We start from the raw sequence: 27,506 nt of genomic DNA, 5'->3' as shown, positions 1-27,506 counted from the left end.
CCCACAAGACTATTGATGGCTAAAACCATCTTCCATTTGAATTTTTTTATTTACTTTATTCATTTTTATGTTAATAATATTAATTAGTATGCTGACATAATTCCAGATTGATTTGGAGAAACTTAAAGTAAAGGGAATTAAAGTGTCCTAAGGATCCTAGGTTACCGTCTAGGGTGTTCTCTACTTTAGAGGAATTACAAGGTAACTTAAAGATTTGCTTCTTGAATTTTTGGTCTGACACTGTTTTTTGGTTTGGGTTTTTTGGTTTTTTTTTTTTGGCAAGTGCTATGTTTTCTTTTGAGTAACAGTAAAATTGTGTGGCTTTTTCAGTCTATACCTATACAGGTACCATTAGCTGTTAGTGGCACTGAGTCTTAGTTCTTGCTGTAGACAGTAGTAAGGCTGCAGTCATTTCTACACCTGCTTTTTTTTTTTCATTATCACGAAGTACAGAGGTGAAAATGCAAATCATCATCTCAGAATGAACATGTACAGTGAAACTATGCATAAACCATACTAGGTGCCTTCCAGATGGGACATCTGCCTTCACATGACCATATTTGACACTTCTGGTTTAGACAGGAAGAGATAAGTTAATGCAAAGCAACAACATACCTAGTAATTCAAAGGTCTGCATCCTTTCTACTGCTTTTTGCATTTAAAGAGAATCTATTGCAGAATTCTGCATCTGCTATTGACTGTAACTATAGCAAAGTAACCACTTTTCTGTTAATAGAAATACTAAATAAATTAAGCCATGCTTTTACCATTTTTTTTAATCCGATTGTGGTTCCATTTAAGTAAGTCAATGAATCTGTGGTCCTCCGTACATCTAGTGGATTTGACTCAAGCTCTACTACTTCACTAGAGACTTCATAGGTATCACTTATATTTGAACTTTTAAATTTCTCCCTTTATGCTCTTCCAGGTTGATATGACTTCAGAAAAAAGTAAGATTTTATCTTTTAAAAAAAATGTTATAATGGAGTTTGTATGAAAGATGGTTAAGGATAAAGCATGAAAGAGAGCTAAGCATTAACTGCTGTTGCTAATAACACCCATACTTTTAAAATGTAATAGAGAACAATTTAATACCAAAGCAGCTATGCAATTAAATACATTTTAATGTATAAATTAACAAGTAATACAGTTTAAAACAGTTCATCTAAGCATTTACTTTCCTTTGACATCCCTAGTGATCCTGCTATTGCTCTTTTGCTTGTATGAATGCTCGTTCCCTCCATTTTTTTGTTTTGCCCATTTATTGACACACATTCTTGCCTCACATTTGAGATAAATGACAGTATCACTTTTAAATGTAATTAATATTCTGATAAATTTCATAAACTCATGAAGTACAACCATGCAAAAAAATGATACTGTCCAAAGTAATCCGTCTGTTTAACCCTTCCCCCACCCTTTACTGTGGTGAAATATGACTGGAAATGTTGACTGTTAGGTTTGGTACAGCATATATGCCTTTCGTAAATACAGAATCAGGCCATAATTATTACTGAAAACTGAGGGCGAGTGGTACACGAGGCCAGAGATCTCCATTAATGAAGATACAAATCAATATAAATTTGGTCTGAAGTGCGTCTCTACAAAGAACCGTTTTCAAAAGCAGTGATTTCTTAAATCTGGTTAGGAAACGACTGATTCCTTCTTGTTATTATTTTAAAATGCAATGTCTTGCCTGTTTTTCTACTTTATCTTCTGAGGGTTATTTATTCGCAGTGTACTGATGTTTAAACTGGAAGGACCATAGTGCTGTGATCCTGAAGATCAAATGGACGATCATTCCCTTTTGTTATAATTAACGAACACTTTTTACATTGAGAGACAGTTGTGCTGCACTCACCTTCCATGGCAGAATGAACATCTTTGTTATACAAGCTAGAATATTTCACAGTATATTTCAGTGCAGACGTGAGGGAGGCCAACCACATCATACCAAGTGAGCATTCTTGCTGCCAGCCACATATCGTTCAGATATGCCTTTTATTTCCATCTGAAGCTTCTTGGCTTGACTCTGTGGCCAGTGCGATTGTCATCCATGTGACATCTATGAAAATATGTATTACTAAAGTTGCAAAGCCCCACGATCCAGCTGTAATTAATAGACGTCATAAATATTTAACACAAGAGTGTAGCAAAATGGATATTATTTACAAAGAAATCCAGATAATTACATATTGCTTAGGTTCTTCATATTTGCATTACTACTTTTGAGATTTAGAGTAAGGTGCAGAAATGCCTCAAGTTTTATGTGATGTACTAGAAGTAAAAAAAAAAAAATACAATTTCTCAGCATTACATTCTGTTCATGACTCGCCTCAGTCCTCCAGCATTTCATTCTGTTCAATAAATATTTTCTAGCAGACCTTCCTGAGATTAAATATTCTCATGAGGCAGCTGTGGCATAATGGGAGTTACCTACGTCCAGCTGACTGTATATTGATAGCACAGACAAATATTTCACCACAGTATATTTTACAATATTTTCTTTAATTTATGTGATTAATTTTAGAAAGATTGTTTTTTAACTGAAGCTACATACCCAGCAGCATTTGCAACACCTTTGTTTTGCATGGAAATAACTTGCCTTACATGAGTTGTATGTGTGTGTCTGGTGTGACTGTCTCTGATTTTTGGTTGCCATACATGACATTTTTGAAAACTCTGAAATCACTTTTAAGTTGATTCACAGTTTTTTCTTACGATCTTTCCTTTTCTCCTCTGTCTTCTCTTTCCTCAGTCTATTCTTTAGTTGTCAATGAGGATGTTCCAAGGAAAGGACCATGCCTCTTAAAACAAAAGACCGTTTCATTGTTTAGGTGTGAAATCCCCTTAGATGAAATGCCGGTTTGCAGCTGATTCAGATCTCTACGTATTTGATAATAATTTAGATTACTGTAGAGTTATTTTTAACTTTTTGTCATTAAGAAAAAAAAATATGTTAAGCCAATGTTATTCTGACAGTTTGCTAACACTGGCTTTCTCTTAGAGGAAATTGACTTTCAATCAGTTCTAATGCTTTCTCCCTATTTTCTTGCCTTTTTTTTTTTGTTTGAACATTGATCTGTAACATCTGAACAATCTTGAGATGCCTATCTTTGTGTAACTTCACTGTGTTTCTTCTGTTTTTAATTTTAAATTTTGCTGTTGTTTTGTTTTTTTTAGTGGTGTCCTGATTTTTGTTACAGCTTTGGTAATGTATGTGTGGTTGTGCTATATTGATAAAGTTAAGCAAGTTATTTCCTGCCGTTTTCCTTTTCAGTTTTGTTTTGTTTTGTTTTGTTTTTTTCCTTTGGTTCCTCCCCTCCCCCCCATTAGCTTTGCTTTGCTCTTGTACCCTCAGATCTTGTGGATCCACCATTCCTGGCCCATTTTGTTGACCTTCCTACCACTGCAACCAAAGACTCTCATTTTCAGTCAGTTCTGATTACATTTTCCAATCTCTATTTTTGATTTCCATTTTACTTTCAATGTTTTTCATTTGCATCAAAGACGACGAGACAGAATCTACAGAAACATCTATCCTGAAAAGCCATCTGGTTAATGAAGTCCCTGTATTAGCCAGTCCAGACTTACTGTCTGAAGTTTCTGAGATGAAACAAGATTTGATCAAAATGACTGCCATCTTGACAACTGACCCTTCTGATAAATTGGGCTCCATTAAAGTGAAAGATCTTGGAAAAGCCAGTGAGGAGGAGCCAGGAGAGCCTTTTGAAATAGTTGAAAGAGTGAAAGAAGACTTAGAAAAAGTAAATAAAATTCTGAGAGGTGGATCCTATACCAGAGAAGAACATGTTTTGCAGAAGTCCCTTTCCAAACAAGAACTTTCAGAAGAAGAATGGGTCATTGTCAGTGATGAAGAAATTGAGGAGGCCAGAAGAAATGCTCCTTCAGAAGTCACCGAACCTACATGTGTAGAAGTCAGGCTAGATGAAGGGACAACAAAAATGGAGAAGGCAGACGTGGCAGGGATGGTAGATTACCTTACAGAGGACTTAAAAGCATACGTTTCTCTTCATAAGGTACAGCCACCAGCCTTACAAGAAGACTTGGTAGAGAAGAGATTTGAAGCTGTAGAAATAAGCAGGGATTCTGAAAAAGAAGGACAAGAATCCCCAACAGCCGGACCACAAAGTCTGCAGGAGCAACACAAGCTGGCCTTAGAAATTAAAAAGCCCCTTAGGACAAAATTAAGAGACAAGCCAAAGCAAAAGGAAGGTAAGATGCGCAGCAGCGAAGAACAGCCAGGATTAATGAAGCTCACTTCGGAGGTGTCACAAGGCTGTGAGGAACCTGGCCTAATGCCGACAGCTGCTCTGGAGGCTAAAGCTGTATCCCCTGTTATAGAGGAAACTCCTATTGGCTCAATCAAAGATAAAGTTAAAGCTCTTCAGAAACGAGTGGAAGATGAGCAAAAAGTGCGGTCAAAACTGCCTGTCAGAATTCAAACCAAAGAAGGCACTGCTGAGAAGGCTTCCAAAAGACCAATACAAGTCAAAAAGCCAGCAGTGCATAAAGCACAGCCAACTGTTTCCCCTTCTTCTAAGACGGAAAGACTTGAAGAGACCATGTCGGTTCGTGAACTGATGAAAGCCTTTCAGTCAGGTCAAGACCCATCCAAGAATATATCTGGACTGTTTGAACACAAATCTGTCAAACAGAAGCAACAGCTCCCTGAGAAGGAAACAACCCGGAGAAAAACAACAGTTTCACAAACCGAAATGAGGCGAGTAATGAGCCACAAGACAGACAAACAGAAAGACAAACAAAGTGCAGCATTAAAAACAGAGAAAGAGCTGCAATCCAGAAAAGGAAGAATGCAACTATCTACTGTTGAAACTACAAAGAAAACTGTTGGTAAAGACCAGGTAAAAGAGCAGGGCAGCAAAAAACCAAGTGAACCTCTCCCTCCGGTGTTTGATGATGAAAGTGCCAAGGATACAGTGGTTGGAAGGGGCAGGCCTTCTGATGACCAGGGAGATGCCGACTTCCAGATCAGCCCTGACAGAAAAACCTCAACAGACTTTTCTGATGTCATTAAAGAAGAACTGGAGGACAATGACAAATATCAACAGTTCCGGCACCTTTCGGTCACGGAGGAGGGGGAACTTAACTTGGAGCAAGTACTGACCAGCCCCTTCAGTGCTGCTTTTCCCACAGAGTATGGGAAAGACGGGTTCCTGCCTGCTCTTTCTCTGCAAAGCTCTGCTTTTGATGGGAGCTCTGAAAGCCTGAAACATGAAGGTGTGGCCGATTCTCCAGGTAGCCTGCTGGATGGAACTCCTCAGATCAGCTCTGAGGAAAGTTATAAGCATGAGGGTTTGGCAGAAACTCCAGAAACAAGCCCTGAAAGCCTTTCGTTCTCACCAAAGAAAACATATGGGCCAACTGAAGAAGCTAATGGAGCAGCTGGAGCTCCCACAACAGCAGAAACATGTTCTCGGAAGGAACTCTCTCCAAAGGAAGATGAAAAAGGTATTACTGAAGGGCAGCTAGATGCTGTTACTGAGTCTCATTCTGACTGTGTATTGGAAGAGCTTGTACCTACAGCCTCTGAAGAAGAGGCTGATAAGCTTGCAGAAAATAGCTCAGCTTCCATTATGAAAGATATTAGCAGGGATACAGAATCTGCAACCACTGCACATTTAACTAAGTCTTCTGAAACACATGGTACTGCTTTAGCAAAAGACAAAGATATAACTTGTGAACACTGTGTCGTGGTTAGAAGTCCCCAAAAATTGGAACTTTCACTTGGTAGCCATGATAATGAAAACTTTAGCCCAGTTGCAGATGACTCTTTGGCTATAAGTCATAAAGACTCCCTGGAGGCAAGCCCAGTGCTAGAAGATAACTCATCACACAAAACACCTGATTCTTTGGAGCCCAGTCCTATGAAAGAGTCTCCCTGCCGCGATTCTCTTGAAAGTAGCCCTGTAGAACAAACAGTGAAGGCTGGCATTCTGGGGCAGGGTCCTCTGCCGTCCCTTCTTAGCAAAGGAGAAGCCTGCCCAGAGTTGGCATCGGTGCGTTCCAGGATTCTCCGTGACCCTGAGGGAAGTGCTGATGATGACAGTCTAGAGCAAACGTCCCTCATGGAGAGCTCAGGGAAAAGTCCACTTTCACCTGAGACTCCTAGTTCTGAAGAAATTAGCTATGAAATCACACCTAAAACAGCAGACTCACAGGCACTGTCCAGCGTACGAAAGTCAGCCATGATCCCTGAAGTCAGTGAAGAGCCAGAGCACGATTTGGAAAGCGAGCCAAAGAAGCGATTCACCCCTGAAGAGGAGATGTTTAAAATGGTGACCAAAATCAGAATGTTTGATGAGTTGGAACAAGAAGCAAAACAGAAGAGAGATTGCAAAAAGGATTGTAAGCAAGATGAATCTGCTGCCATTGCCAATTCAGAAGTTGCATGTAGAGCTGAAGAACCACACTCGATGGCTGTGGAAGACAGAGATATACCTATGGTGGTGATGCTGACAGCTGAATCTAGAAAAAGCTCTTCCTCTTCAGAAAGTGAGCCAGAATTGACTCAGCTGAAAAGAGAGGCCGATTCGGGCCTTTTAATGGAACCTGTGATCCGAGTGCAGCCACCCTCACCATTACCATCCAGTATCGACTCCTACTCTAGCCCTGATGAAGCAGGTTTTCAACCTATTGATTCAGAAAGGTGCTCTGTCAGCATAGGTGTGGTTAAAGTGGAAGGGGATAAGCTGATAGAAGATGACAAAGAAGAACCACTTATCCCCAGGGTCAGCTGTACGACTTCTGCTTGTCATTCCGACGGTTGTGCAGAACCTGACAAATCAAAATGTGGCTGTACAAATAACAGGGAGATTGTTAGTCCTAATGCCCCAGCCATACAATCTGGGGGTACTCTGTGTCATTCCATTGATGCGAGTTCTCAAAAAGAAGTTCACGTTGAGTCGTTGCTAACACTCAAGCGATGTGATACTACCAAAAAAGATGTTGATGCCACCTCATCATTAACATGCACAGATCTCATTTCAATGGGAGCTGTGCTGGAGAATGTAGATAGTAGTTCTTGTGGACACAGTACCGCCAAGTACTCTGTACCACAACGTGCCAAACAGGCTGAAAGTGATACTGCTGACTGCTTCACTTCGGGAAGTGGTTTGGGAAAAGCAGATACAGATTTTGAAACATGTCCAGGGGAGATTCATGCTGAGGACCCCCTACCAGAGTATTCATCCCTCACTGCTGAAACAGTGGAACTGGAAAGCTGTGTAGCAGATGCTGCTGAAAGCAGTATAGTAAGCCCTTATGAGAACATGTCTTCCAAACATTTCTTTACTGACCCTGAAAATAAGGTAGGATCTGGTAGAAATCTGCTGCCTAGGGAAAGCTGTTCTACCGAGGAAGGGAAAAATCAGACTGGTGAAGCTTTACTTAGCAGAGACACAGGTAGCAAGTATTGCTTTTCAGAGGAAGTATATATGGAAATAGAGCCCAAAACAGAGGATGCGTTTCAGAAAACGTCACAGGGGTCTTCACCATTGGATTCCACAAATTTAGCAGAATCTGCCCTTACGGATATCAGAGATGAAACAGAGAAATCAGTTGGTCGAGTTGTCATCACTAAAACTGATGTGGATTCTGACATGTGGAGTGAAATACGTGAAGATGATGAAGCCTTTGAAGCTCGGGTGAAAGAAGAGGAACAGAAAATATTTGGGTTGATGGTAGACAGGCGATCACAAGGCACAACACCTGACACCACGCCTGCCAGAACGCCCACCGAAGAAGGGACACCACTTAGTGAACAGAATCCATTTCTTTTTCAGGAAGGAAAGTTGTTTGAAATGACCAGAAGTGGGGCCATTGACATGACCAAAAGGAACTATCCAGATGAAAGCTTTCACTTCTTCCAAATGGGGCAGCAGCCTGAGGAAGAAGTTCCTTTATCTGAAGAAGTGAAAGAAGCAGCAGAAATAGAATCTTGTAAGATGAAGAGCTCACCAGAAACTTTTTCACCTTTAGAATTGGAGGGCTTGGATGTACAAGAAAAGGATACCTTGAAATATCCACCCCCAGCATCTGAGTGTAGCGATAGATCGGAAGAAATGATGGATGAAGGTGTCTGCACAGGCACCACAAAAGCAGATCTGAAATCCCGAATTCCAATTAAAATGGGTATTTCAGCTTCTTCAAAATCACCAAAGAAAGAAACCACTGCCTCTGAAGCTGAGCCTTTCTCCAGAACAGAGACCAACGTGGTTGAGAGCAGTCAGGTGCCTTCCCCTACCTCTCCCAAGCAGTCCATAGTAGAAAATGAATCAGATTTTTCTAAAGTCACTAGAATAGTTAGTTCTGTACAGGGTGATGAGTCCCCAGGCTCTTCACCAGAGGAACAGAGATCTGTGATTGAAATCCCTACTGCTGTAATGGAGAGAGTGCCTTCTTGTGAAAGCAAATCCAAAATTCCTGTAAGAACAGCTGCTGCTGCATTGCAACAGTTGGAAAATGAGAGCCTTCCCACAGATGACTTCCTAGATGGTTTGCAGTGCAAAGAAAAAGATGACCCAGCGAAACCAAAGTCTCAGATCCCGGTCAAAGCAGCTTTCCAAAAAACTGAACAGCAGCATATGTACACAGATGCATCTGTCCACAAGCTGGAGTCAGCCAAAGCTCTGGATGTGACTGGCAAACCACCCATAAGACAAGATAACCGCAGTAAATCTGAATCCGATGCAAGTATTCACATGGGCCCAAAGACTAAGCGTTCAATAAAAGCTAGGAGTTATGCTGAGGCAGAAGCAGAGACGAGAGAGAGGGAGAGAGAGATCAACCTTGAGCTAGACTCAGATGAGGCAACAACATCAAGACCCAAAGTATTTTCGTCATGGTTGCCAGTTAAAAGCAGAAGCACTACAGCCACAGAAGAAAGTAAGGAACATTTTTTTGACCTTTACAAAAATTCCATAGAATTCTTTGAAGAAATTAGCGATGAAGCATCCAAGTTAGTGGAAAGACTCACACAGTCAGAGAGAGAACAAGAATTAGTTTCAGATGATGAAAGCAGTAGTGCCCTAGAAGTTTCAGTTATTGAAAATGTGCCATCCGGTGAGACCCAGCAGTCAGTTCCAGAAGACATCTTTGACACCAGACCTATTTGGGATGAGTCCATAGAGACTCAGATTGAACGTATCCCTGATGAAAATGTCCATGACCATGCTGAAGGTATTTGCCGACGACTGGGATTCCCTGTGCGACGCATGTCATGAATTAAACTTCTTGTATTTTGTTTTCTTTGGTGTGTGTGGGGGTGTGCGTCCGTACGTGTGTATACACGCCTGATGTGTGTAGCATTTCTTTTAAGCTTTCGATGGTTGGTTGTGTTGTTCATTTTATTTTCTCAGTGAGCCGCTTTTGTTTTTTTTGTGTTGTATCTGTATTTTTCTTGTCTGTGAAACAAATCTCAAGATTGCAAACCATAAACGCTTGTGGGAAGTGTTACTGTAATAATCAAAGCACTTCTCAATATATGTCTTGCTTTACCATCCAACCGATGGCTCAGGTTGTGCACATTTTGGCTTTTGACTTTCCCTGGCCCTATTCTTAACCGTTAATTTTTACTAATAGTGAAATAACTGGACATGAACTGAAACAAAGACAGGAAAATTTATTTTCTTTTGAGTTCTTACGCAAAGAAAGGTATAGAAAGTTACACAATTAACTTTTTCATGGTCACTTTTTTGATAATCCGTATCTCAAAAAAAATCTGTGTCACTAGTAACTTTAGTATGAATTTTCTGGCATTTGCTTTTTCTCTCGCTGCTTGTGTACTACTACTGAGTAGCCATAATGGAAATCAGCAGGTAAAAAGAAACATGCATATGTCTTTAATGCAAAGCAATTTTTTCATCCGAGATATTGCCATCCAGGTGTGCTTTCAGGGAAAATCAAAACTAAAATTCTGCCATCCTCTAAGTAGCTTCGGAGATGGGATGAACGGTCTGAAAGCAATGAAGACAGGTGAACAAACGTCCTATTTTTCCTTGCCTTCATTGTAAATATTGTGTATCATGACCCTGTTGAAAACATCACTGACACTTAAGTTACCGATATCTCAAATACAAACCATAATATTAAGTGCCATATGGGCTCTTTGAACAAAGCTTCCCCTAAGATGGAAAGAACAGAATTAGAAGCACTGGTCCAAATTAATTTGTCAACCTTGGTATTCACTAAGGAGGCATGGAAAATCACAGCTCTTGACTTAAAGTCCTCAATGTGCTGCTAGAGTGAAGTTTTAGAATAAAATGCATGGCCAAAATAGGCACACCAGTCACTTCAGTCCTTGTTTAAACTTTCTCACGAAAGCCTGATTTTCAAATAGAAAATGTGGATGGCCCTGTGCTTTTTGAAAGATCAAGCTTTCATTGTTTTGTTTTTGTTGGTTTTGCTTTTCTTTGGTAAACCTGGGTATTTACAGTCCCCACCTGAGTTACCAGTTTTAATAGCCTCGCCCCATTTAGCGGTTAGAAAAGAAATGGCACTTTCCCTTCTTGGGCTATATCACCTATGGAAATGTTTTTCAACTTGTAAAAGGTAACTTCTGGTTCTCTTCGACCTTTAGATCAACAGGATGATCAGGACAGGATGGAGGAAAGACTGGCCCACATTGCTGATCATCTTGGATTCAGCTGGACAGGTGAAATGCATGTCGTCCAGAAAGGAGAAAACAGTGAAAACACTGTTTTCATGTTTCTTTCAGATGATTTCCTGATTATCTAAAGATATTTGATAGAGATATTTCAGTAGTTTACTGTCTTCTGGGTACTAAGATTTTTATAGCCTTTTAGGTCGGAACTTGGATGCAGAGACAAGGCCTCTGCTCTTGCTGCATCTCCATGGAGACAGGCGAGAGAGCTGGCATATGTTCCTCTCCTTTTCCTTGTGAAATGCAACATGTCTGGCTAGAAGATAAATGAATACAGGAACAAACATTATCTGTGTTCTGGGACTCCTGAGCTGGAAGGCCACTATAGGGATAAATTACATGAGCTTCTTTTCTACAGAACTGTCCTGAAGAAAAACGGATAAAAAGGGTCTTATTTGTGGCAATTGCTTTAACATTGTGGATCAAATAGGTCTGAATCAGTTAACAGGACTGGGTACGAGCGAAAGTAGCACAGAGTGAAATGCAGGTATCTGTGGCTGAAAACTGGCTCAAAATTGTTTACAAAGAAAAGGAGTCAGGCAGAAATCTCAGCACCATGTCAAATGGTGCAATCCAAAAAAAAAATTGCTACAAAACCCATTAAATTGGGTCGACAGTGTTCTGTATCTATCCCTAGAGTGGTCCCGTGCTCTTGGAAAGAAGTGAGGTTGTAGGAGTTAAAGATGAGTTGTGTTACAGTGAAAAGAACGATAACAAAGATTGTACTCTATACTGTTTTTTTTTACTCTCAAGTGTAGTTGCTGTATGTGTTGAAATTTACAGTTACACCAGTTTACTAGTCAGCCTGGAGATGATGTTGTCCATGCTTTGAGGTTAGGGTTCCTTCCTCCCTGTTAAAATGTGATACCCTCCAAAATGAAGTCCATGCCCCTGTAGTGATGACAGTGGAATAAAATAGGAATCCTTCTTTTTGAAAGCAGCAGAAATCCAGAGACCAGGGAATAACAGTAGGATTCTCACAAATTCTCCATGGTTTTGACTCATCCGATGACCTTTCTCAGCAAGCAGTGGCAGGAAGCTGGTCCTGGTTTCAGATACAGTAAAGATGCTACAGACTATTAAAACATTTCTCTTTTGTGGACTGCAGTCTGAGGCTGTGCTATGTCAGAAAGACATCGGTTATTCCCAGTTTTGTATTTTCAGTTTCCTTTATTCAACTGTTGTAGACATTGCTTTAAATGAAACAAGTCCAGCAGAGTAGTAGTACTATGTTTTAATATAGCCCTACTACAAAATGGCATTATGAAAAGTGAAAACCTCTGCCTAGATTTCGATGATGCCTTCTAAAATATTCAATACTGCAGAGGATAGAATCTGCTGAGCAGGGTGCTCATCTAGAAATATTTTTATCTGCTTGTGTGCTATTTCTGCAACTGTGCTATTTGACTGCTCATCACTGCTAAATATGGTCAATGACAGTGTGTGCCTCTCAGAACTAGGAACGATAGGCAGAAAAAATAAAAGCTCACATAGATTTCTAGGTGTAAGCATTTCTGTCTTCGTCATGAACTTACTGTTGAACCATGCCTCTAAATATAACACAAGGTACACAGAAGCAAAGACAATCTGGTTTTGGAGAAGTCTGTAATCTACTTTGCTGACGATGGCTGTAAAATAGATTGAAGACAGGGAGAAAAGAATAAGGCATCCTTACAGAGGTGGATTTCTTTTTCAGAGCTAGCAAGAGAATTGGATTTCACTGAAGAGCAAATTCACCAGATCCGAATTGAAAATCCAAATTCGCTTCAAGACCAGAGCCACGCTCTCCTCAAATACTGGCTCGAAAGGGATGGGAAGCATGCGACAGGTTTGTTTCCTCTTACAGTCCATATAACTGTCTTCTATTTGCTAGTTGAGGTGACGGATGCTCATTACAATCACAAAAAGAGAATTTGGGTAAAATGTTGGCTGTAGAAAGAATGATCACAGGTTATACTTAAGATTTTTTTTTTTTAAAGCTTCTCTGTGTAATATGGCACAACATAGGGTTCTCAGAGAAATAGATCAAACTTCTTTATTTGAGGGTGAGGCAGAACATCCTATAACAAAGAAAGAGTGGAAAAACAGATGCCTCTTTTTTCTTAACTGGAAAATGTTTGGGGAAACTATAAACAAATTGATTACAGGAAGAGACAAAATGAGTGGTAATTTTTATAGTCAGCCCTTTGGTTCATTTTAGATTTTATGCAGTAATGCTTCTAAATGCATCTGTATTTTATACGTGATACTATGTTGGTCAGTATCCTATATGTGTCCTCCCTGTGGAAAACAGAAGGGAGAGAGCTTGTGAAATTCTTAACTTGGCTACACGGTGTCATTCTAATGCCACAGATACCAATCTCACCCAATGTCTTACAAAAATCAACCGCATGGATATTGTTCACCTCATGGAGACCAGCGGCATTGACTCCAGGCAGGTCCACAGCACTTGCACATATGTGGAAATGGAGCAAACAATAGGATTGGACCACAGCGAAGGTAAAGGTCTCCCTATCCAGGCTGCCTGGATCATCTCACCTGAGTGTTAGCTTCTGTTCTGAAATATTTGACTAGGAGAATCCATTAGCTCTTACAACTGAATGCTAGGATCCCATTTTGCTAGCACAGATAATGGGGATGAACGGAACCATGATGTTGCTTTAGTTGCTATTTCAGGGGGTATAAGATCTCTCCATCAGGCGATTCTTTCAAAGCATATAAAGGAATTTTGTCAGAAACTACAGCAAATCCCAGTGCCTGGTTTGTTGAGTTTTTTTCTCATATTAGTACTTTAATGAAAGTTATGAAGCTTCATTAGGATTGGACTGTAATTTGAAGAAGGAAAACTTTGGAGAAATCTTTGAATTCAAGTATTCAGGATATTGTAATTTTGCTATGATGCTGTTGGATTTCTTCAGTTTCCAAGTCCAGTAAATTTGAGCAATGGTTGCAAACTAAATAAACACCTCCAGATTGCATGAAAGACAATTTTCTTTTCTGGAGGTGATCTTTTTACATCCTTAACATTGAAGGACTAGCTTAGTAAAGTATTAAGACAGCTGTGAACATCCCATCTTGAAGAGAGTGCAGGAATAGAAGGTTACTTGCTATAATTAGCATTTTAATATTACAACCAGTTACTTTTAGAATGTATACCTCTGTTTCCAACCCAAATTCAGTACAATCTTTTCCCACAAGCTCTTCGTCAGAGTTCAGTAGGTTCCTCGTGAATGTGCCTAATAAGGAAAAAGAAAATCCCAAGCTTGTGACCCATGGAACAGAAATGCAGATGTTATTGTACATTTTTTTCACAATGAGAGCCCTTGCTTTGAGATTAGGGGTTGGGGTGGGTGTTTTTATGCTTTCAAGCCCGTAAATGAGTGAGTTTTTGCACCTAGCCCTATGTGAATATCTTTGTCCATACCTGAGTAGTTATTTTTTCCCATAAGCAGATCAATAAGGGGGTGGAGGTTATGGGGTTGGGATATGTGTAACTAAAGCCTATCATACTGAGCTGGGAAAAACCTGTTATGAATCTTCTTGCATACTTTGAGGGTTTTAAGATTACTGACTCTAGGTAAATTTCTGTGTGATTTGCCTTTTGCCTGTTACTGAAAAGATTCATTATTTGGCAATAGCAGTGGTAATCCAGTGTTCCTTCAGCTACTTACAGAGGTTCCCACTCCAGATGTTTAAAAGTTTCAGGCAATGTGTTCCATCCAGGGATTTAAAATGTGCATGGAGAACATGAAGGACTTTCTGCTTTCTAGTAAGACTTGTAATTACATTTGTCATCTCTCTTTTTCTTAAAGGGTTTTCTGCACTGCAAGAAGAAGTATACAGTTTGAGACATAAGCAAGAAGATGACCACAGAATATCTAAAGACAGTAAAGACAGTGAGCCAACTGAACACCCTCCTCTTGTCTCTGAGGAAGATGTGTCTGTCAGTTATTCTCCTTTTCAAGACAGCACTCCCAGGAGTGAGGCAGAAGTATCAATGGCCGAGCTCCTGAGACAAGCACATAAGGAACAAGTCGAAGCTGAATTCTCAGGGAAACCCCAAGATGTGCCAGAAAAAACGTCTGCTTCACCACAGGAATATTTGTAAGTGTCAAAAGACCAGAAGGAAACCATGATGGAATAGGTTCTTTCTTTTCTGTGTAATAAGGGGATTTTGCAGTTTTCTTTGAAACAATGAACACACTAGAATTCTCCTCCAATTGCATGCACCTGTTTGTTAGTTCCTACTGCAGGTTAAGGAGGAAACCTTAAGGATTAGGCAGGTCAGTCTGTCATTGTGCAAACAAAACTATGATCCAGTCTGGTACACATGAAAGAAGAGAGATGTAATGTAGAGGTTTTTGGGGGTATTTGCCAACCATATAGATTTCTCACATGTTAGACGGCAAGCTGTGGTAAACTGAATGGAATTAGCACTACAGAGAGGAGCCTTCCTTTAACTTCAGGATGGCTTTTTCACTCAAGGCAAAAATTTTCCAACTTAATTGTTACTTACAAAACTCAGAATCACATATTAGGAACTAGATTTTTAGAAGTAAATTGCAAATGGCCAAATGAACAGATATGGGGTTTTATACAGAGAAGGCAAAAGCACTTAAGGGAGCAACACACAGTGAAGTATAGATTTAGAAGACCTGCACAACAAAGCCTTGAATTCTGATCTGGGGCTGTCAGTGGCGTCAGTTTCATTTGGAAAGGAACTTGAAAAGGCTCATGTTTCTTTCTTCCCACTGTCCCTAGTCACATGCTGATGAATAGGCATATTACCAAAGATCCCCTTCCAAAAAATGAGGTTCCTGTGAGTGATTAGCTTTGATGTAGAGACACAGGTCCAAGAGTTCCAAGTGCAGCTGAGTCCAGCAAGTGGTCTTTGGGGGCATTCTTTTGCTTGCGATATGCTTTACACACAGGAGCAAGTGTGAGAGGTGGAAAGCAGAGTATAAGGTGGAGGACTTACATTGCACTGATAGGGAAAAATACCAATATTTCTGAGGATTTTCCATGAGGAAATTAATGTTTCTGAGGAATAGAGAATACATTTGAGACACTGCTGCACACACTAAATGAGCATAGTGATATCAGGAATATCGCTCCCCTTCATGTCTAGTGTGAACTAGGAGGAAAACAGGACTGGAAATTTAAATAACTCGTAAGGAATTATACTACTATTATTCCTACCAAGAGAAACTATATAAAAATACATATAATCTGGTGAATGGGATAAAAAAAAAGAAAGCTGGAGCAGTACTGTTTAATGTATACTACAATGAAGTTGTCGTACTTTAGAATATAGTTGTTTCAAGGGCAGTAGGCAGGGGAGCACAGCAAACTGTCAAAACCCAACTCGTATCAGATAAAAAGCCATTTATGTGCAAGTTATTCTGTAAGTGTTGTTACTGCTGTTGTCTACTTGTGGGATTGGTTATGGAGAAAGGAATCTGGACTCCTACTATTAAAATGTAACAATTTTCTCAGTTAATTTTTAGGACGAGCATGGGGGAAGAAGCAAGAATGCTGACACCGGTTCAGTAGCCTCTCGAAAGTTTCAGAAGGGAAAGATTTAATTTTTGCAGGCTGGCTTTTTTTTCAGGCTGTAATCCCACCATTTTTTAAATAGTTGTCTTTTTAGTCTTTTTAACAATATACATGAAAAGGGAGAAGTCCCCTCAGAAGAAGATCCTGGGTGGTGAAGCAGGTAATATTGTCATGACTGGTGCAAATTAGATGTGACTTTCCAAGCTACTGCTGGAGTTATGAGGTTACTTGATGAAACTCGGTTGGATGAGAGGTATCTTAGTATTGGAAGTGTCTGTTAATTACTCATATGCAACAGGAAAATACTGCATGTACATCTGCTTTGATAGATGTCTTATCTTTCTGTATGTTTGGTAGTGACATGTGTTATAATTTGTTTAAATAACTTGTGGTATCATTCAAATCGTAGCAATGTTAAACAATGAAAATAACTTTGCAAACAAAGTAAGATTCTCTACCAAATTTCTGTTGGGTAAGGCTCTGGAACTCTATGTAAAGGTCAATCTCTCCTCACCTGCAGCTGTATAGCTTGAAATTAATGGAGTAGTTACTTCATATCCATCTGTAGCCATCCAGTCACTTTCCTTCTGGAAATAACAGGTGATACGTAGGTTTTGGAGGACAGGAGCAACAGCAAAGCTCACATAAATACTTTATGGAGACCAAGTTTATGAGTGCAGCATTTGGACATCCAGTTGGAGATTTTCTCTGGTGGGAAGACAAAAAGGACTCCTAGCCTGATTGCTCTGGAGTTACTGCCAAGGAGTACTGATTATTTCTAGACTTAGCTAGAAAACAGGCACATAACAATATGGAATTGGCACAAAATGGGTGCTGGTAAGCACCGCATGGTAGTAACTTCCCTCTAACCTGCAATTTGCAGCATCACGACTCCGGGAACAGAGTGGTCCACAGCACCAGTAACTGGAAATGCAGCAGGCGAGAAATCCACCCGCTTCGGCATGTTGAAGGAAGAGAGAAAGAAGCTGTCCTCACAGTCCCTGCTGTCTGCTCAGAGAGGTGACTCGCCCATCATCCGAGAGCCTGAGGACACTCAGCTCTGCCAGGTTGCAGAGCTCCTCTCTCCGAGGAGATCTAGTCTAGTGATAGTAGAGTCAACTGATGAACAGACAGAGCAGTTTGGAAAAGGCTGTGAAGAGGAATCCTTAGAAAAGGTAAACGATGGGTCTGCTTTCACAGAATTGACACACATGAACAAACTTTATGTCTCGCTCATTCCTTAAGATGAGACTGTTCTGAACTGTTCTAATTAATCCCCAACTGCAACTGAGTCTTTTCTCCTTGCCTCTGTGGTTCTGTGTTAGCTGTAGTCAGTTGTATAAAGTCAGTTGTTTTCAAAGCTGAAGCAAGCCACATATCCTAAATTCAGACAGGCTGAAATTTCAGTTCTGCTATCTTTATTGTTCTTTTGTCTGTGACAGTTATGTCCGTGCATGTGAGAGAGAATTAGTGTAAGTCACAGGTGCAGAAACAAACTGTGTACAAATAGATGGTGCAAATCAGGTGTAGCAAGTTACAAAGGAATAAGGTTAAAAGCCTATGAAGACAGGCACGACTAGCCCAGAGCAGCATGAAGAATGACGTGAAAAATACTGTAAAGTTAGTGAGGTGGAAAAGAGGTACACTGCAGAATACTAAGGATGTACCAGAAGAAAAGAACTTGAGAATGATGTTTAGGTAGTGTGCAGGCAGTAAGGAGAAATGGAGACTGGAGATGGAAGAGAATTAAAAAAACTATGGGAGGTAGGTTATGAGTTGCGTAAGACAAAGGAACCTTATGGCAATGTTGGGAGAGAAAATGTCAGAGGCAAGGAAACAGCAACTGGCTTTTAGTAGGGAATGTAAATGACTTGGCAGATATAGGTCTAAGAATAAACAGCTCACTTTTGCCGGTTGGAAGCGGAAGAAAAGGAGAAGGCGTAATTGGGCAGATGAGTTTATCAGTGAAGTTGGAGCAGAGGCAACACAGTTATACTTTAACTGAAATTGTTCCTGTTGTGATATGCACCTAGAAACTAGCTCTTCTTTCTTTACCGTTTGTATTGCCAAATGTACCGCCTCTAGAATGAAGAGTTTCAGAGCTCTGCCTCTGGGATCGCAGAAAAAGGTTCAATATAAGATGTGTGCGATAACTCAGACTTTGAAAGATTAGTTATGTTGGGACTTGGTAGGATGGCTCCTGTAGGAAAAGCTGCCCTCAAAAATAATGGACTTCTTGTTCCCTTCAGTTCTTTTATTAAAGTAAACCAACAACCACTGAAAAGAAGCACCTTCCTCCCGCACCTTATTTATTTTCGCCTGGGTGCTTGTGTACTATTGACAGTTTGCAAATAGTTCTTTTCAGGTTCTCTTTGCCTTCTGGCCTCTTCCTTTAAATAGCTAAATCCTCCCTAAGCAGGAAAGAGAACAACTTCAATGCTCATTACTAATTTTTCTTGATCTTTCCGGTGCTGGGGCTGTTGTCCTGTAGTTCAAACTGGTTAGTCCTGCTGTCTATCTGCTTCACTCTCTACCTCCTGGTAGAGAGAATTAAAAGGCTTTCCTATAATTTTATGTGTAAGTAATACAGAAACTGTACATAATACGTTTGAATTCCAGAGCTAGTGTTAGTAGTATCTTCCAGTCCCCTGAAGTGCAGTGATGTCATGCTGCAACTTTCAGGCTTGTCCCTGGCAACCTTAAGAGCACTAAGAGAGTCCCATAGAATTAGTACCACAAAGATTCATCCTTTTTTTTTTTTTCACTGTACTAACAAAGAGTTAATGCATAGTTGAGCGGCCAAAGCCTCCCGCCTCAAATCAAAGACAGTTTTAGATAAAAATGAGTCAGTACTCCTAGAACTGCGTACAACAGAGCACTGCTTCCATGCTTTCAATAGGAAATAGCCAAGGAGTTAGGGAGGCTGGAGACCAGCTCGGATGAGGATGAGATGATCACTACCAGGGTCGTTCGTCGCCGGGTGATTATTCAGGTACTGACTGTTGAATGACTGCATGAGCCAATGGTGACTGGGCCCTGGTGACACCTTTAGGTCTGCTGCTGGGACAACCACTTGGCTGATACTGCATCTGACACTGGAACACTTCCAACTACTGCATGGGCTTCGAATAAGCCATTCTGATACCTTTTCTTGAAGGAAGGATTACAGTAATGCTGCTAACCCAATGCCGAATTATGTTAGATTCCTCAGTTGGAGGCAGATGGAGGCTTCTCAGCCCCACACATGACACTGTAGGCTAGCATATATTTGCCAGGCCACTGCAGCATTGCTTTTCTTTGCATGCCTTTCTAAGTATTTGCAGAACAACTGTTTTTTCTAACATTTCTCAGTAATTTTTGGTTTTCCGTTCTTGAACCGATTAACTGATTTTGACAGTGCTTATTTAAACTTACCCACATGAAGGCTTCACTTCATAAAGCTTTGTTCTTTGTTGTACAGGCTGATGGTATGCCTGAAATGCCACCAGAAACAGTCACAGAAGAGCAATACACAGATGAACATGGCCACACGGTGGTAAAGAAGGTATTGTCAGTTGCACCCCTTGCTACCTTCTTACTGTCCAAGATCCACAGTCATGGCAAAATTGTAAGAGTAGAGCATGGAAGGAACAAGAATTTCTCTTTGTGAGAGATTGCAATGTGTTAAGAGTTGGCTTGACTCGCAAGATCATTTAGCATTACAATTAAGAGGAAGAATGGTTTTGTTAAGTCTTTTGGGACAAAGCTCTATTTCCTTCTTTAGGTCACGAGAAAGATCATCCGGCGATACGTCTCTCCAGATGGCACAGAAAAAGAGGAAGTTGTAATGCAAGGAGTGCCACAGAAACCCATTGCCATCGAAGAAGGAGATGGCTATTCCAAAGTCGTAAAACGGGTCGTGCTGAAGAGCGACAGCGAACAATCAGAGGTCAGATCTCATGCTTTCCTCATGATGATACAAAGCAGCATAAACACCCCTTGCTTGCATTAAAACAAACACTGAGGTTTGAATGGTACTTGAAAAACCATTCTTGCAGATGGAAAGGCCTCCAAAGACAGACGGAGAAAGGTGGGGGTGGGAAAGTGGAAAGAGGGAACGAGGACATGGATTGTGCCGTTTATGGGAAGTACAGAATTCATAAAGAAAACAGCTTCGTACTAAATGACATATGGATAGAATGTGATTCTGTATTTGTTAGCATACATTTTACTTTAAGGAAAAGAGTAGCAGACATTGAAAGGAAATGATCAATGTTCTCCAGGTGTCCACAACTAAGCCTTTCTAAAACTAGACAGTTACATTAGGTTTCACGTTCTAATGTGTTCACTGCTTTGAAGAGGCAAAAAAAAAAGTATCGCTTACATGCAAACTCTTTGTAGAGCTAGGTCATTAAGAAGCAATGACGACAGGCAAAGGTAAGCACCTTTCACTTTGTCTTTCCCTGTCTTAGTTCACTATGTAGCCCTACCAATATCAGGATGGACAGATGTAAGGTTGGAGGGCCAGAAGCTAGCCACTGGGCTTGCTTTTGGCAGGTCTGCAGTTGAAAATGGCAGGTAACGAGCGAATTTCATTCAAAATGCTAAGAACAGAATTGTGGTTCTCTTGCTAGAATTCATCCTCAGAGTTAACTCTTTAGGAGGAAAGTAACAAGAAAACAAAGTAATTCGGTTTTAGTTAGCTGGCCGTACCAGAAAATACAGTCTTTTTCATATGGAACCCATATACAGTAAGTCTGTATTTTGTCCAATAAAATCGTGTTTGTCACTTTCCCTACCATTCTGGTCTGGTTGCTTCTGTAAGAGTTCCTTGGCTTTACAAGTGTGACTTGTCTCTCAGAAGAATAATTTAATGTTAAGTATGGACCAATACTGCTAATTGGTATTACTTGCATGAACGCAGGGAGGCGTTGCAGCAAGAGCTCCACTTATTACTTGGTGTAACTCTGTTGGCCTCAGCAGGTGAGCTGGTACAGTAGCCTGCAGTGTGGTGCAGGGTAGCCATATCCCAGAGCCATTCCTTCTGCCTCATAATGTCTCATTCTGGAGCTGTAAAGCAGGAAATGAAAGGTAGCATGCTGTTTTGATGCATACGTGTGGAAAGTGAGATGCTCCTATTGTTCTCTATGGCCACAATCAAGAAGGAATGACAGAGTAGCCAAAAGCATTCTTAGCATTATGTCATTCACCTCCAGTATACTTCTGCTTTCTAACCTTACAGGTGACCGTGTCTGAACCTGCTGTTTTGCCTACTGCCCCTGAGTTCCAGTCCAAGCCAGCAGAAGGCCGGAAGGTCAGCAAAGTCATCAAGAGCACTGTAGTTCAAGGCGAGAGGATGGAGAAACACCTGGGGGATGCCAGCCTAGCTCGTGATCTTCCGTCGGCCAAAGAGGACTTTGAAGAGGTAAAAATGCCTTTTAAATGTAAAGTATTAAATGAAGGGTCACAATGTACCTAGGCACTAATTCGACTGTGTCAAAAGTAGAGTTTAAATAGAAAACAGAATGTAAACTCAGTTATGCTCTGTTGTTATACTCAGCTGTATTATGAAGGGATTAGTATGTAAAGTGTGTGTGCAGGAAGGGAAGAAGCAAACACAACAGAATTAGATGTAAAACATTTTAAGAATCTTAAAAACCTGGGAGGCTTTCAATGAAGGTGGAAATCATGGGTACAGTTACTGTTAAAGCACACGGACCGAAGTTTGGAAACTGAGAGAGTCAAGTCTGCGCTCTGGGTGAGTTGATGTATTTGTCTTCGACGGGAAGCAACAGTTAACAAGTAAAGTAGCACCTTTCCCAGTTTTCCTCTTTTTCTGGTCAGTGTAGGTGTTTCAGTAAGAGAAAAGGGGTATGGAATGAAGGTAGCATTTTCTACAAGGAACTGATAGTGCTTTGCTATATATCCATTTTGTTGTCCCTTTGAATAACGTGGAAGGTAGTGAAGATGAACTCACCTCCAGATGAAAGGAAAATAGAAATAATTCTTTTTTTTTTTTTTTTTTCTATTAGATTGGTTTCTGTGTACTGTAAGGAGACTTTTTATGGAAAACTGGTGTGGCTCCATGCCCTGCCTCTTCCATTTTGGTAGATTCAAGGCTCCAGAGCATCACCCATCATTTCCACATAAATCCACCTCAGTACTGCTAGTGCTGCAAGGTAGCAGCTTGAGGTGGTAGAAGGAAAGGCTATACAAGAGACAGTATTTTCTGTGATAGGAAAAAGGTGACTGTAGTAGCTGTCACCAGTAGAGAGAAAGGATGAGTGTTGCGAGCATGGCACAGCATAGCATAGAGTAGGGCTACTTTGCCGCAGAAAGTACTGAGATGCCTTGGTACAAATACTAGTAAAATGAAATTAGCTTAGACAAGAAGCTCTGCTCTGATCAGTACATTTAAGAAATATTTGAAAGGATGCAAATGGCAGGCATGTGCTCCTAATGTTTATTTATTCATCATTTTCTCAGCATTCAACTGCACTACTGCAGATGAGTGCTATATGTTAGAAGATACATTAGGAAGAGCAATGTAGCTTCTGTCTTAGGCTTTTGGGTTGTGTTTTAATGTGAGACTTATGTTTTCATTCGAGGCTTTGAGCTATGCAGGTAACCAAATGAAAGTCCAGCTCCCCACTTTGGTAGAGAAAGAAATCCTGAAAGAGGATGGATCAGTGATTAAAAGGTTTGGCTTGGCATGGTGTGGCATGTCAATGAAGTCTTCCTAGACCAGGATTAACAAACACATAACTAATAACTGGATTGATGGGTGTGTCTGAAGTGCAACCACTTACACCAGCAGACCAATGGCAAGGCAGAAGGGCAACCAGGGGCTGGCTGGTGCACCAATGGGACCACCCTCAGCCTTCTCCATGTCCTATGACCCCTGCCCAGCTGCTCAATTTGTCTTGGCCTACGCTGCACTTCATCCTCTGTCTGACTTTCCTTCCCTACTCAAGTTTTTTGTTACATAGTGGCGAAGATGTGGTGGTGTGTACTCCTTCCTCCCTTCTTTTCCTTCTTCTCACACTTGTCTCCTTTATTCCATGCTTAAGGACAACACTCACTAAGTCCAGCATGCACAAGAGGAGTGTGATGAAGGATCAGGATGGCCAACATGTGCACATAGAAGAGCTGGAAGACACACCAGAAGCACTACCACAGGATGACCTCCAACAACACCTCCAGCAGCTTCTCAGGCACCTCTGCAGAGAGGACTGCAAATAGGACAACTAAGAAGCTGCCACAACCCAGCCCTCCAGCCCTTTACACAGCATTCACCGTCATTATGTGCACACATCACAACCTACATCACTACCAGAAGACACAGTTACATCTACTTGTTTCTTGATAGAGACTTCTTTTTTTTTTTCCTTACCCCATTTTTCATTTCAGCATTTTGTTCAGTTTTTTGGTACACTGTAAGATGAGTTGTGACCAAAGAGCATTCTTCATCTAGGATCATTTTCCACCGAACCATCCTCGCTATGCTGCGCTGGGAGTTTGTTCACATCGCCACTTCCTGCTGCTTCTGCGTTGCCTTCCTGAAAGGACGTTTGTGTCCATGAAAGGACTTCACGCACAGGCCTCTTGAACAAACTATGTACATGCATAATCACCACAGCAGCTAACATGTAAACTCCCTGTATATAGTGACAGCACTTGGACTGGAGAAAGCACACTGCCGACCACTGCGAGTAGCATCACAGGTTACAAGCTCTGTTGATGCTGCCCATGAATGATTCACAACACAAACCTTAACATGATCGATGGCAAACGCAGATTTGCTGAGAAGGAAGCACTGCAGATCTACTGCATCCGCAAGACTTCCACTTTAGCTACTTAGTCTAGTGAAGGCTCTGAAAGCCAAGCTCAAAAACTGGAAGTTCAGCTGTTCCCCCAAAGCAACAGCTGACTGTGGCCATTCATACTTCCAAGAGCTTTGGAAAGCCACTTAGACATTACCAGAAAGAGGAAAAAAAATTAAAAAAAAACACGAAACACTCACTTAGGTAACCAACTCACTAGCAGCTATCTGTACAGCACACTTGTGTACGGGATTAACCTCTTTTAGATCTGGACATGTGGCAGGGTGTATTTAATAATCCCAACTGCTGTAGTTTCCTGTTCTCAGCACTGCTTTGCCAACCACACCACCTCATTGGTGGTATTTCCTGCACTGTAGGTACCTATGGGAGACAGACCTACCTACCGCACCAAGAGAGTAATTCAGTTTCCGTGTTTTATTGAGATTGCCTCTTATCCAACACATGCATGTGGCATCAGAAGGGCAAGCCCAAACCCTCCCATAATCCTGTCAGCTTGTCAGCCCTCTTAGCACTGAGCGAGCAGTTTTTACCTTCTAACGTGGAGTTTTTTAACAAGGAAGTGCTCACAGTCCATAAGCTATTTTCTGTTCCTGTGTTGTTTTCTGTCTCTACATAGGCTATATATATTTCTAAACTAACTGACTGACAACCATGACAGCATGTCCACACTTTTATTTTCCTAAAAGGGAAAGTAGAATTCCAACACTGTGGGTGTTCTGCACCTTCATATGCAGCAGAGGGAGCTCTGGAGTGTTGTAGCATGTGTACTGCACATACATATACCCAAACTGACCATTTTTAAACACCTTTTGAGTTTTTATTAGTATACACAAGACCCCAGTATAAGATACCCTCTCCTCTGAGAGTAATGCTTTTTCCAAGCCTATCTGACCTTCTACTGTTACATGGTCCTTTGGTTCCTTAATGACTCACTCAGTGCTCAGATCAAGGGCACTTCCTTGACAGTCACAATGCTGGAAGCCCTAGATCTCTCAGGAGTTCTGGCTCCCTTCAGGCCGACCTGCCCAAGGTGCCACATAGGAGGAAAGCTAAATTAATACAATAAAACATTTCAGCAGCCAAACCAACTGAGACCCCTGATGAAACATTCCCCACCGCATCACGGCTTCCTTTCTGACCGAGATAGCACAGGATGGTCTTCAAGGACGGGGCTCTAAAGAAATGCATTTCTGTTGTGTTCTTTGCGGTGCAGATGATGTTCTGTGTAACAACATAATGGTTATTCACCTCTTATTTTGATTTTTTGCTGTGTTATCAGAGAACTTGAATACTGTGAGAAGAAGTGAATTTTAAGTTGAGAAATCAGCATCTTGTTCCCATGGTGATAACACTAATTGAATATATCTATGAGGGCATGTATTAGTTAAAAATTAAAAGAAAAATACAACACAAACAATACATAGCTGCAATGTGTACAATGGCTGATTTAACTAAATAAACATGTACAAGTGTTCAATGTAGAACGCCTCGCTCTCCTTCACTGCCAGCACAGTGGAAACAACAGCTCCCATTTGGATACCTTACCCAAATTATCACTGTTACAGTTCCTCTGTATATTTGTTTCTGCTATTCAGCGCCAACTGCTAAGTGTCCATCTTTGCAACAGTCAGACACCCTTTGAAAAACTAGTAACAGCAATTAAAAAGCATGTATCTTGCCTTGTTATCTAGTTATTTTATTGTGCCTTAAATGCTGGAGTTTTCCCTCAAACATGGCCCAGACAGTTCATTACAGTCACTTAGTTTCTCAACCCGAGGAAGGAGAAGGAAGAAAAGGGCATGGTGGAATTATGCCACATCTTAAATCTGCCACGTGTAACATCCTTTTAATGCACAGAAAAGTCTCATTTTTTTTTGCCAGTTGAAGCTTATCCAGTCTGCACAATCACTGCAGCACTGTGGCTAACATAATAGCTCACATTGCCCCAGTCTCCCCCCTCTGCTACTTACTCTCACATGCTCACTCCACCTACATCTTTTATGGGGTCACATTAGTTGGAGGTTTCTTAAGAATACCCAAGTTCTTAAACCCAGGGACAAACCTTGTGCTTTTCAGGGCCTGTTAAGTGGCAACAACAACTCAGGTACTACCTCACTGTTCCTTTCCACCTTGAGCAAAGGCTTTATTTCTGTACACAAGTATACAGCAACCACAATTTACTTGCAAAACTGAAGAGGTTTATAAAGCTCTTTCTATTAACTAGCTTTTTTCTTTTAACCTGAATATAAAGCTGTATAAGCCAGCCTTGCTAGCAGAGCCTCCATTATCTTCTTAGTTTCAGACTTGATCGACAGTTTATGTTGAATGAAAATGGAAAAGGAATTAGAGATCTAGAATACAAAAAGCATAAGCATCTTCCCACTGAGTCATGTGGTTTAGACTAGACCCCCACCTTGCTTTCTAAACTCCTGACAGAGCCTAGGTTCGACTGGATCTTGTCTTGGTCTCAGATCAACGGTTTGTGTCCAGTGGCATTGGAAAAGCAATTGGAAGTACAGGGATTGAAGGTGAAAATGATGAGAGGGGCATGGCTGTTGAGCCACAAGATTCAGATTGGACCCCCTTGCTTTCTAAACAGAGCATAGGTATATCTGGATCTAGTCTTAGCCTCAGGCTTGATCTGTGGTTCATGTCCTACATCAGTAGATCTGAGCAATTAGTAAAAATGCAAAAACTCCAACATTGACAATGCATCATCTCCTTCACCCTATCCCAGCAGACCTCAGTCACTACAAGAGCAAGGTCTGGCCATGGCCACAAGACAACAAAACTCTCCTACAGCTATTTCAACACATCATTTCCCAAGGGATGAGTGATACCAGCCTCACCTCTCCAGGTTTCCTGACACATGTGCCTTTGTCTGTTCTTCCTAGCAGAGAAGGCTTTATATTGCTACCTCCACTTTATCTTGCTACTGCTAGTGCTCCATGCAAAATGGAGACCATTAACATAAAATGTATAAAAGGTGGTTGAACCTTCCTGAGGCCAGATAGCATTAACCTCTACTCAGCTTTCCCTGAGCAGTAGCTGGCACTGTACAGCACTTCGATTCAATAGCCACTAGAGTGAAGCAAAAATCTTTAATGAAAAGACAGACCCACACCACATGACTCCCATGATTTTTTGAGATCAAATGCTCCAGTATCATCAAGAAACTCCCCACCCCTTATTCCACATTACAGTTATGTACATGTGTATTCTATTGCCATACATTCACACAGTCTTCTCCCCTGGGACTGCAACAGTAAAAGGCTGAAAAAGGTTTCAACAAGGGAATCAGAATACTTTTGAAGAGTTAAATTTCATAAAAATCATAGAATGGTTTTGGGCTGGAACCTTAAATCTCACCCAGTTCCAAGTCCCTGCCATGGACAGGGACACCTTCCACAAGACCCAAGTTG

The 27,506-nt window shown here is 41.0% G+C and overlaps 1 protein-coding gene across 28 annotated transcripts in view; it reads left to right on the top strand.

Moving 5' to 3' along the window:
• Positions 1 to 25,568, top strand: part of ANK2 (ankyrin 2) — a 359,385-nt gene extending 333,817 nt beyond the window's left edge. For 13 of the 28 annotated variants that reach the window (XM_061443134.1, XM_061443156.1, XM_061443126.1 and 10 more), the window contains 11 exons: positions 929 to 950; positions 10,622 to 10,696; positions 12,402 to 12,533; positions 13,058 to 13,204; positions 14,518 to 14,809; positions 17,145 to 17,436; positions 19,161 to 19,253; positions 19,722 to 19,805; positions 20,025 to 20,189; positions 21,483 to 21,665; positions 22,849 to 23,208. In XM_061443134.1, the coding sequence (XP_061299118.1) occupies positions 929 to 950; positions 10,622 to 10,696; positions 12,402 to 12,533; positions 13,058 to 13,204; positions 14,518 to 14,809; positions 17,145 to 17,436; positions 19,161 to 19,253; positions 19,722 to 19,805; positions 20,025 to 20,189; positions 21,483 to 21,665; positions 22,849 to 22,983 (1,620 nt within the window). In that variant the 3' untranslated portion in view covers positions 22,984 to 23,208. Of the gene's footprint in view, positions 1 to 928; positions 951 to 3,510; positions 9,223 to 10,621; positions 10,697 to 12,401; positions 12,534 to 13,057; positions 13,205 to 14,517; positions 14,810 to 17,144; positions 17,437 to 19,160; positions 19,254 to 19,721; positions 19,806 to 20,024; positions 20,190 to 21,482; positions 21,666 to 22,848; positions 23,209 to 23,310 lie in introns of those variants that run through there. The other 15 variants (XM_061443285.1, XM_061443265.1, XM_061443244.1 and 12 more) reach the window with 4 other exon arrangements.
• The last annotated feature ends 1,938 nt before the right edge of the window (positions 25,569 to 27,506 follow it).

The sequence above is a fragment of the Pezoporus flaviventris genome, unplaced genomic scaffold (assembly GCF_033815535.1).
Source record: "Pezoporus flaviventris isolate CSIRO_AGI_PZ_B2104156 unplaced genomic scaffold, CSIRO_AGI_Pfla_v1 ptg000002l, whole genome shotgun sequence".
In the NCBI taxonomy this organism is placed as follows: domain Eukaryota; kingdom Metazoa; phylum Chordata; class Aves; order Psittaciformes; family Psittacidae; genus Pezoporus; species Pezoporus flaviventris.
The sequence above is the reverse complement of the archived record's forward strand: the minus strand, read 5'-3'. Positions and strand labels throughout refer to the sequence as shown.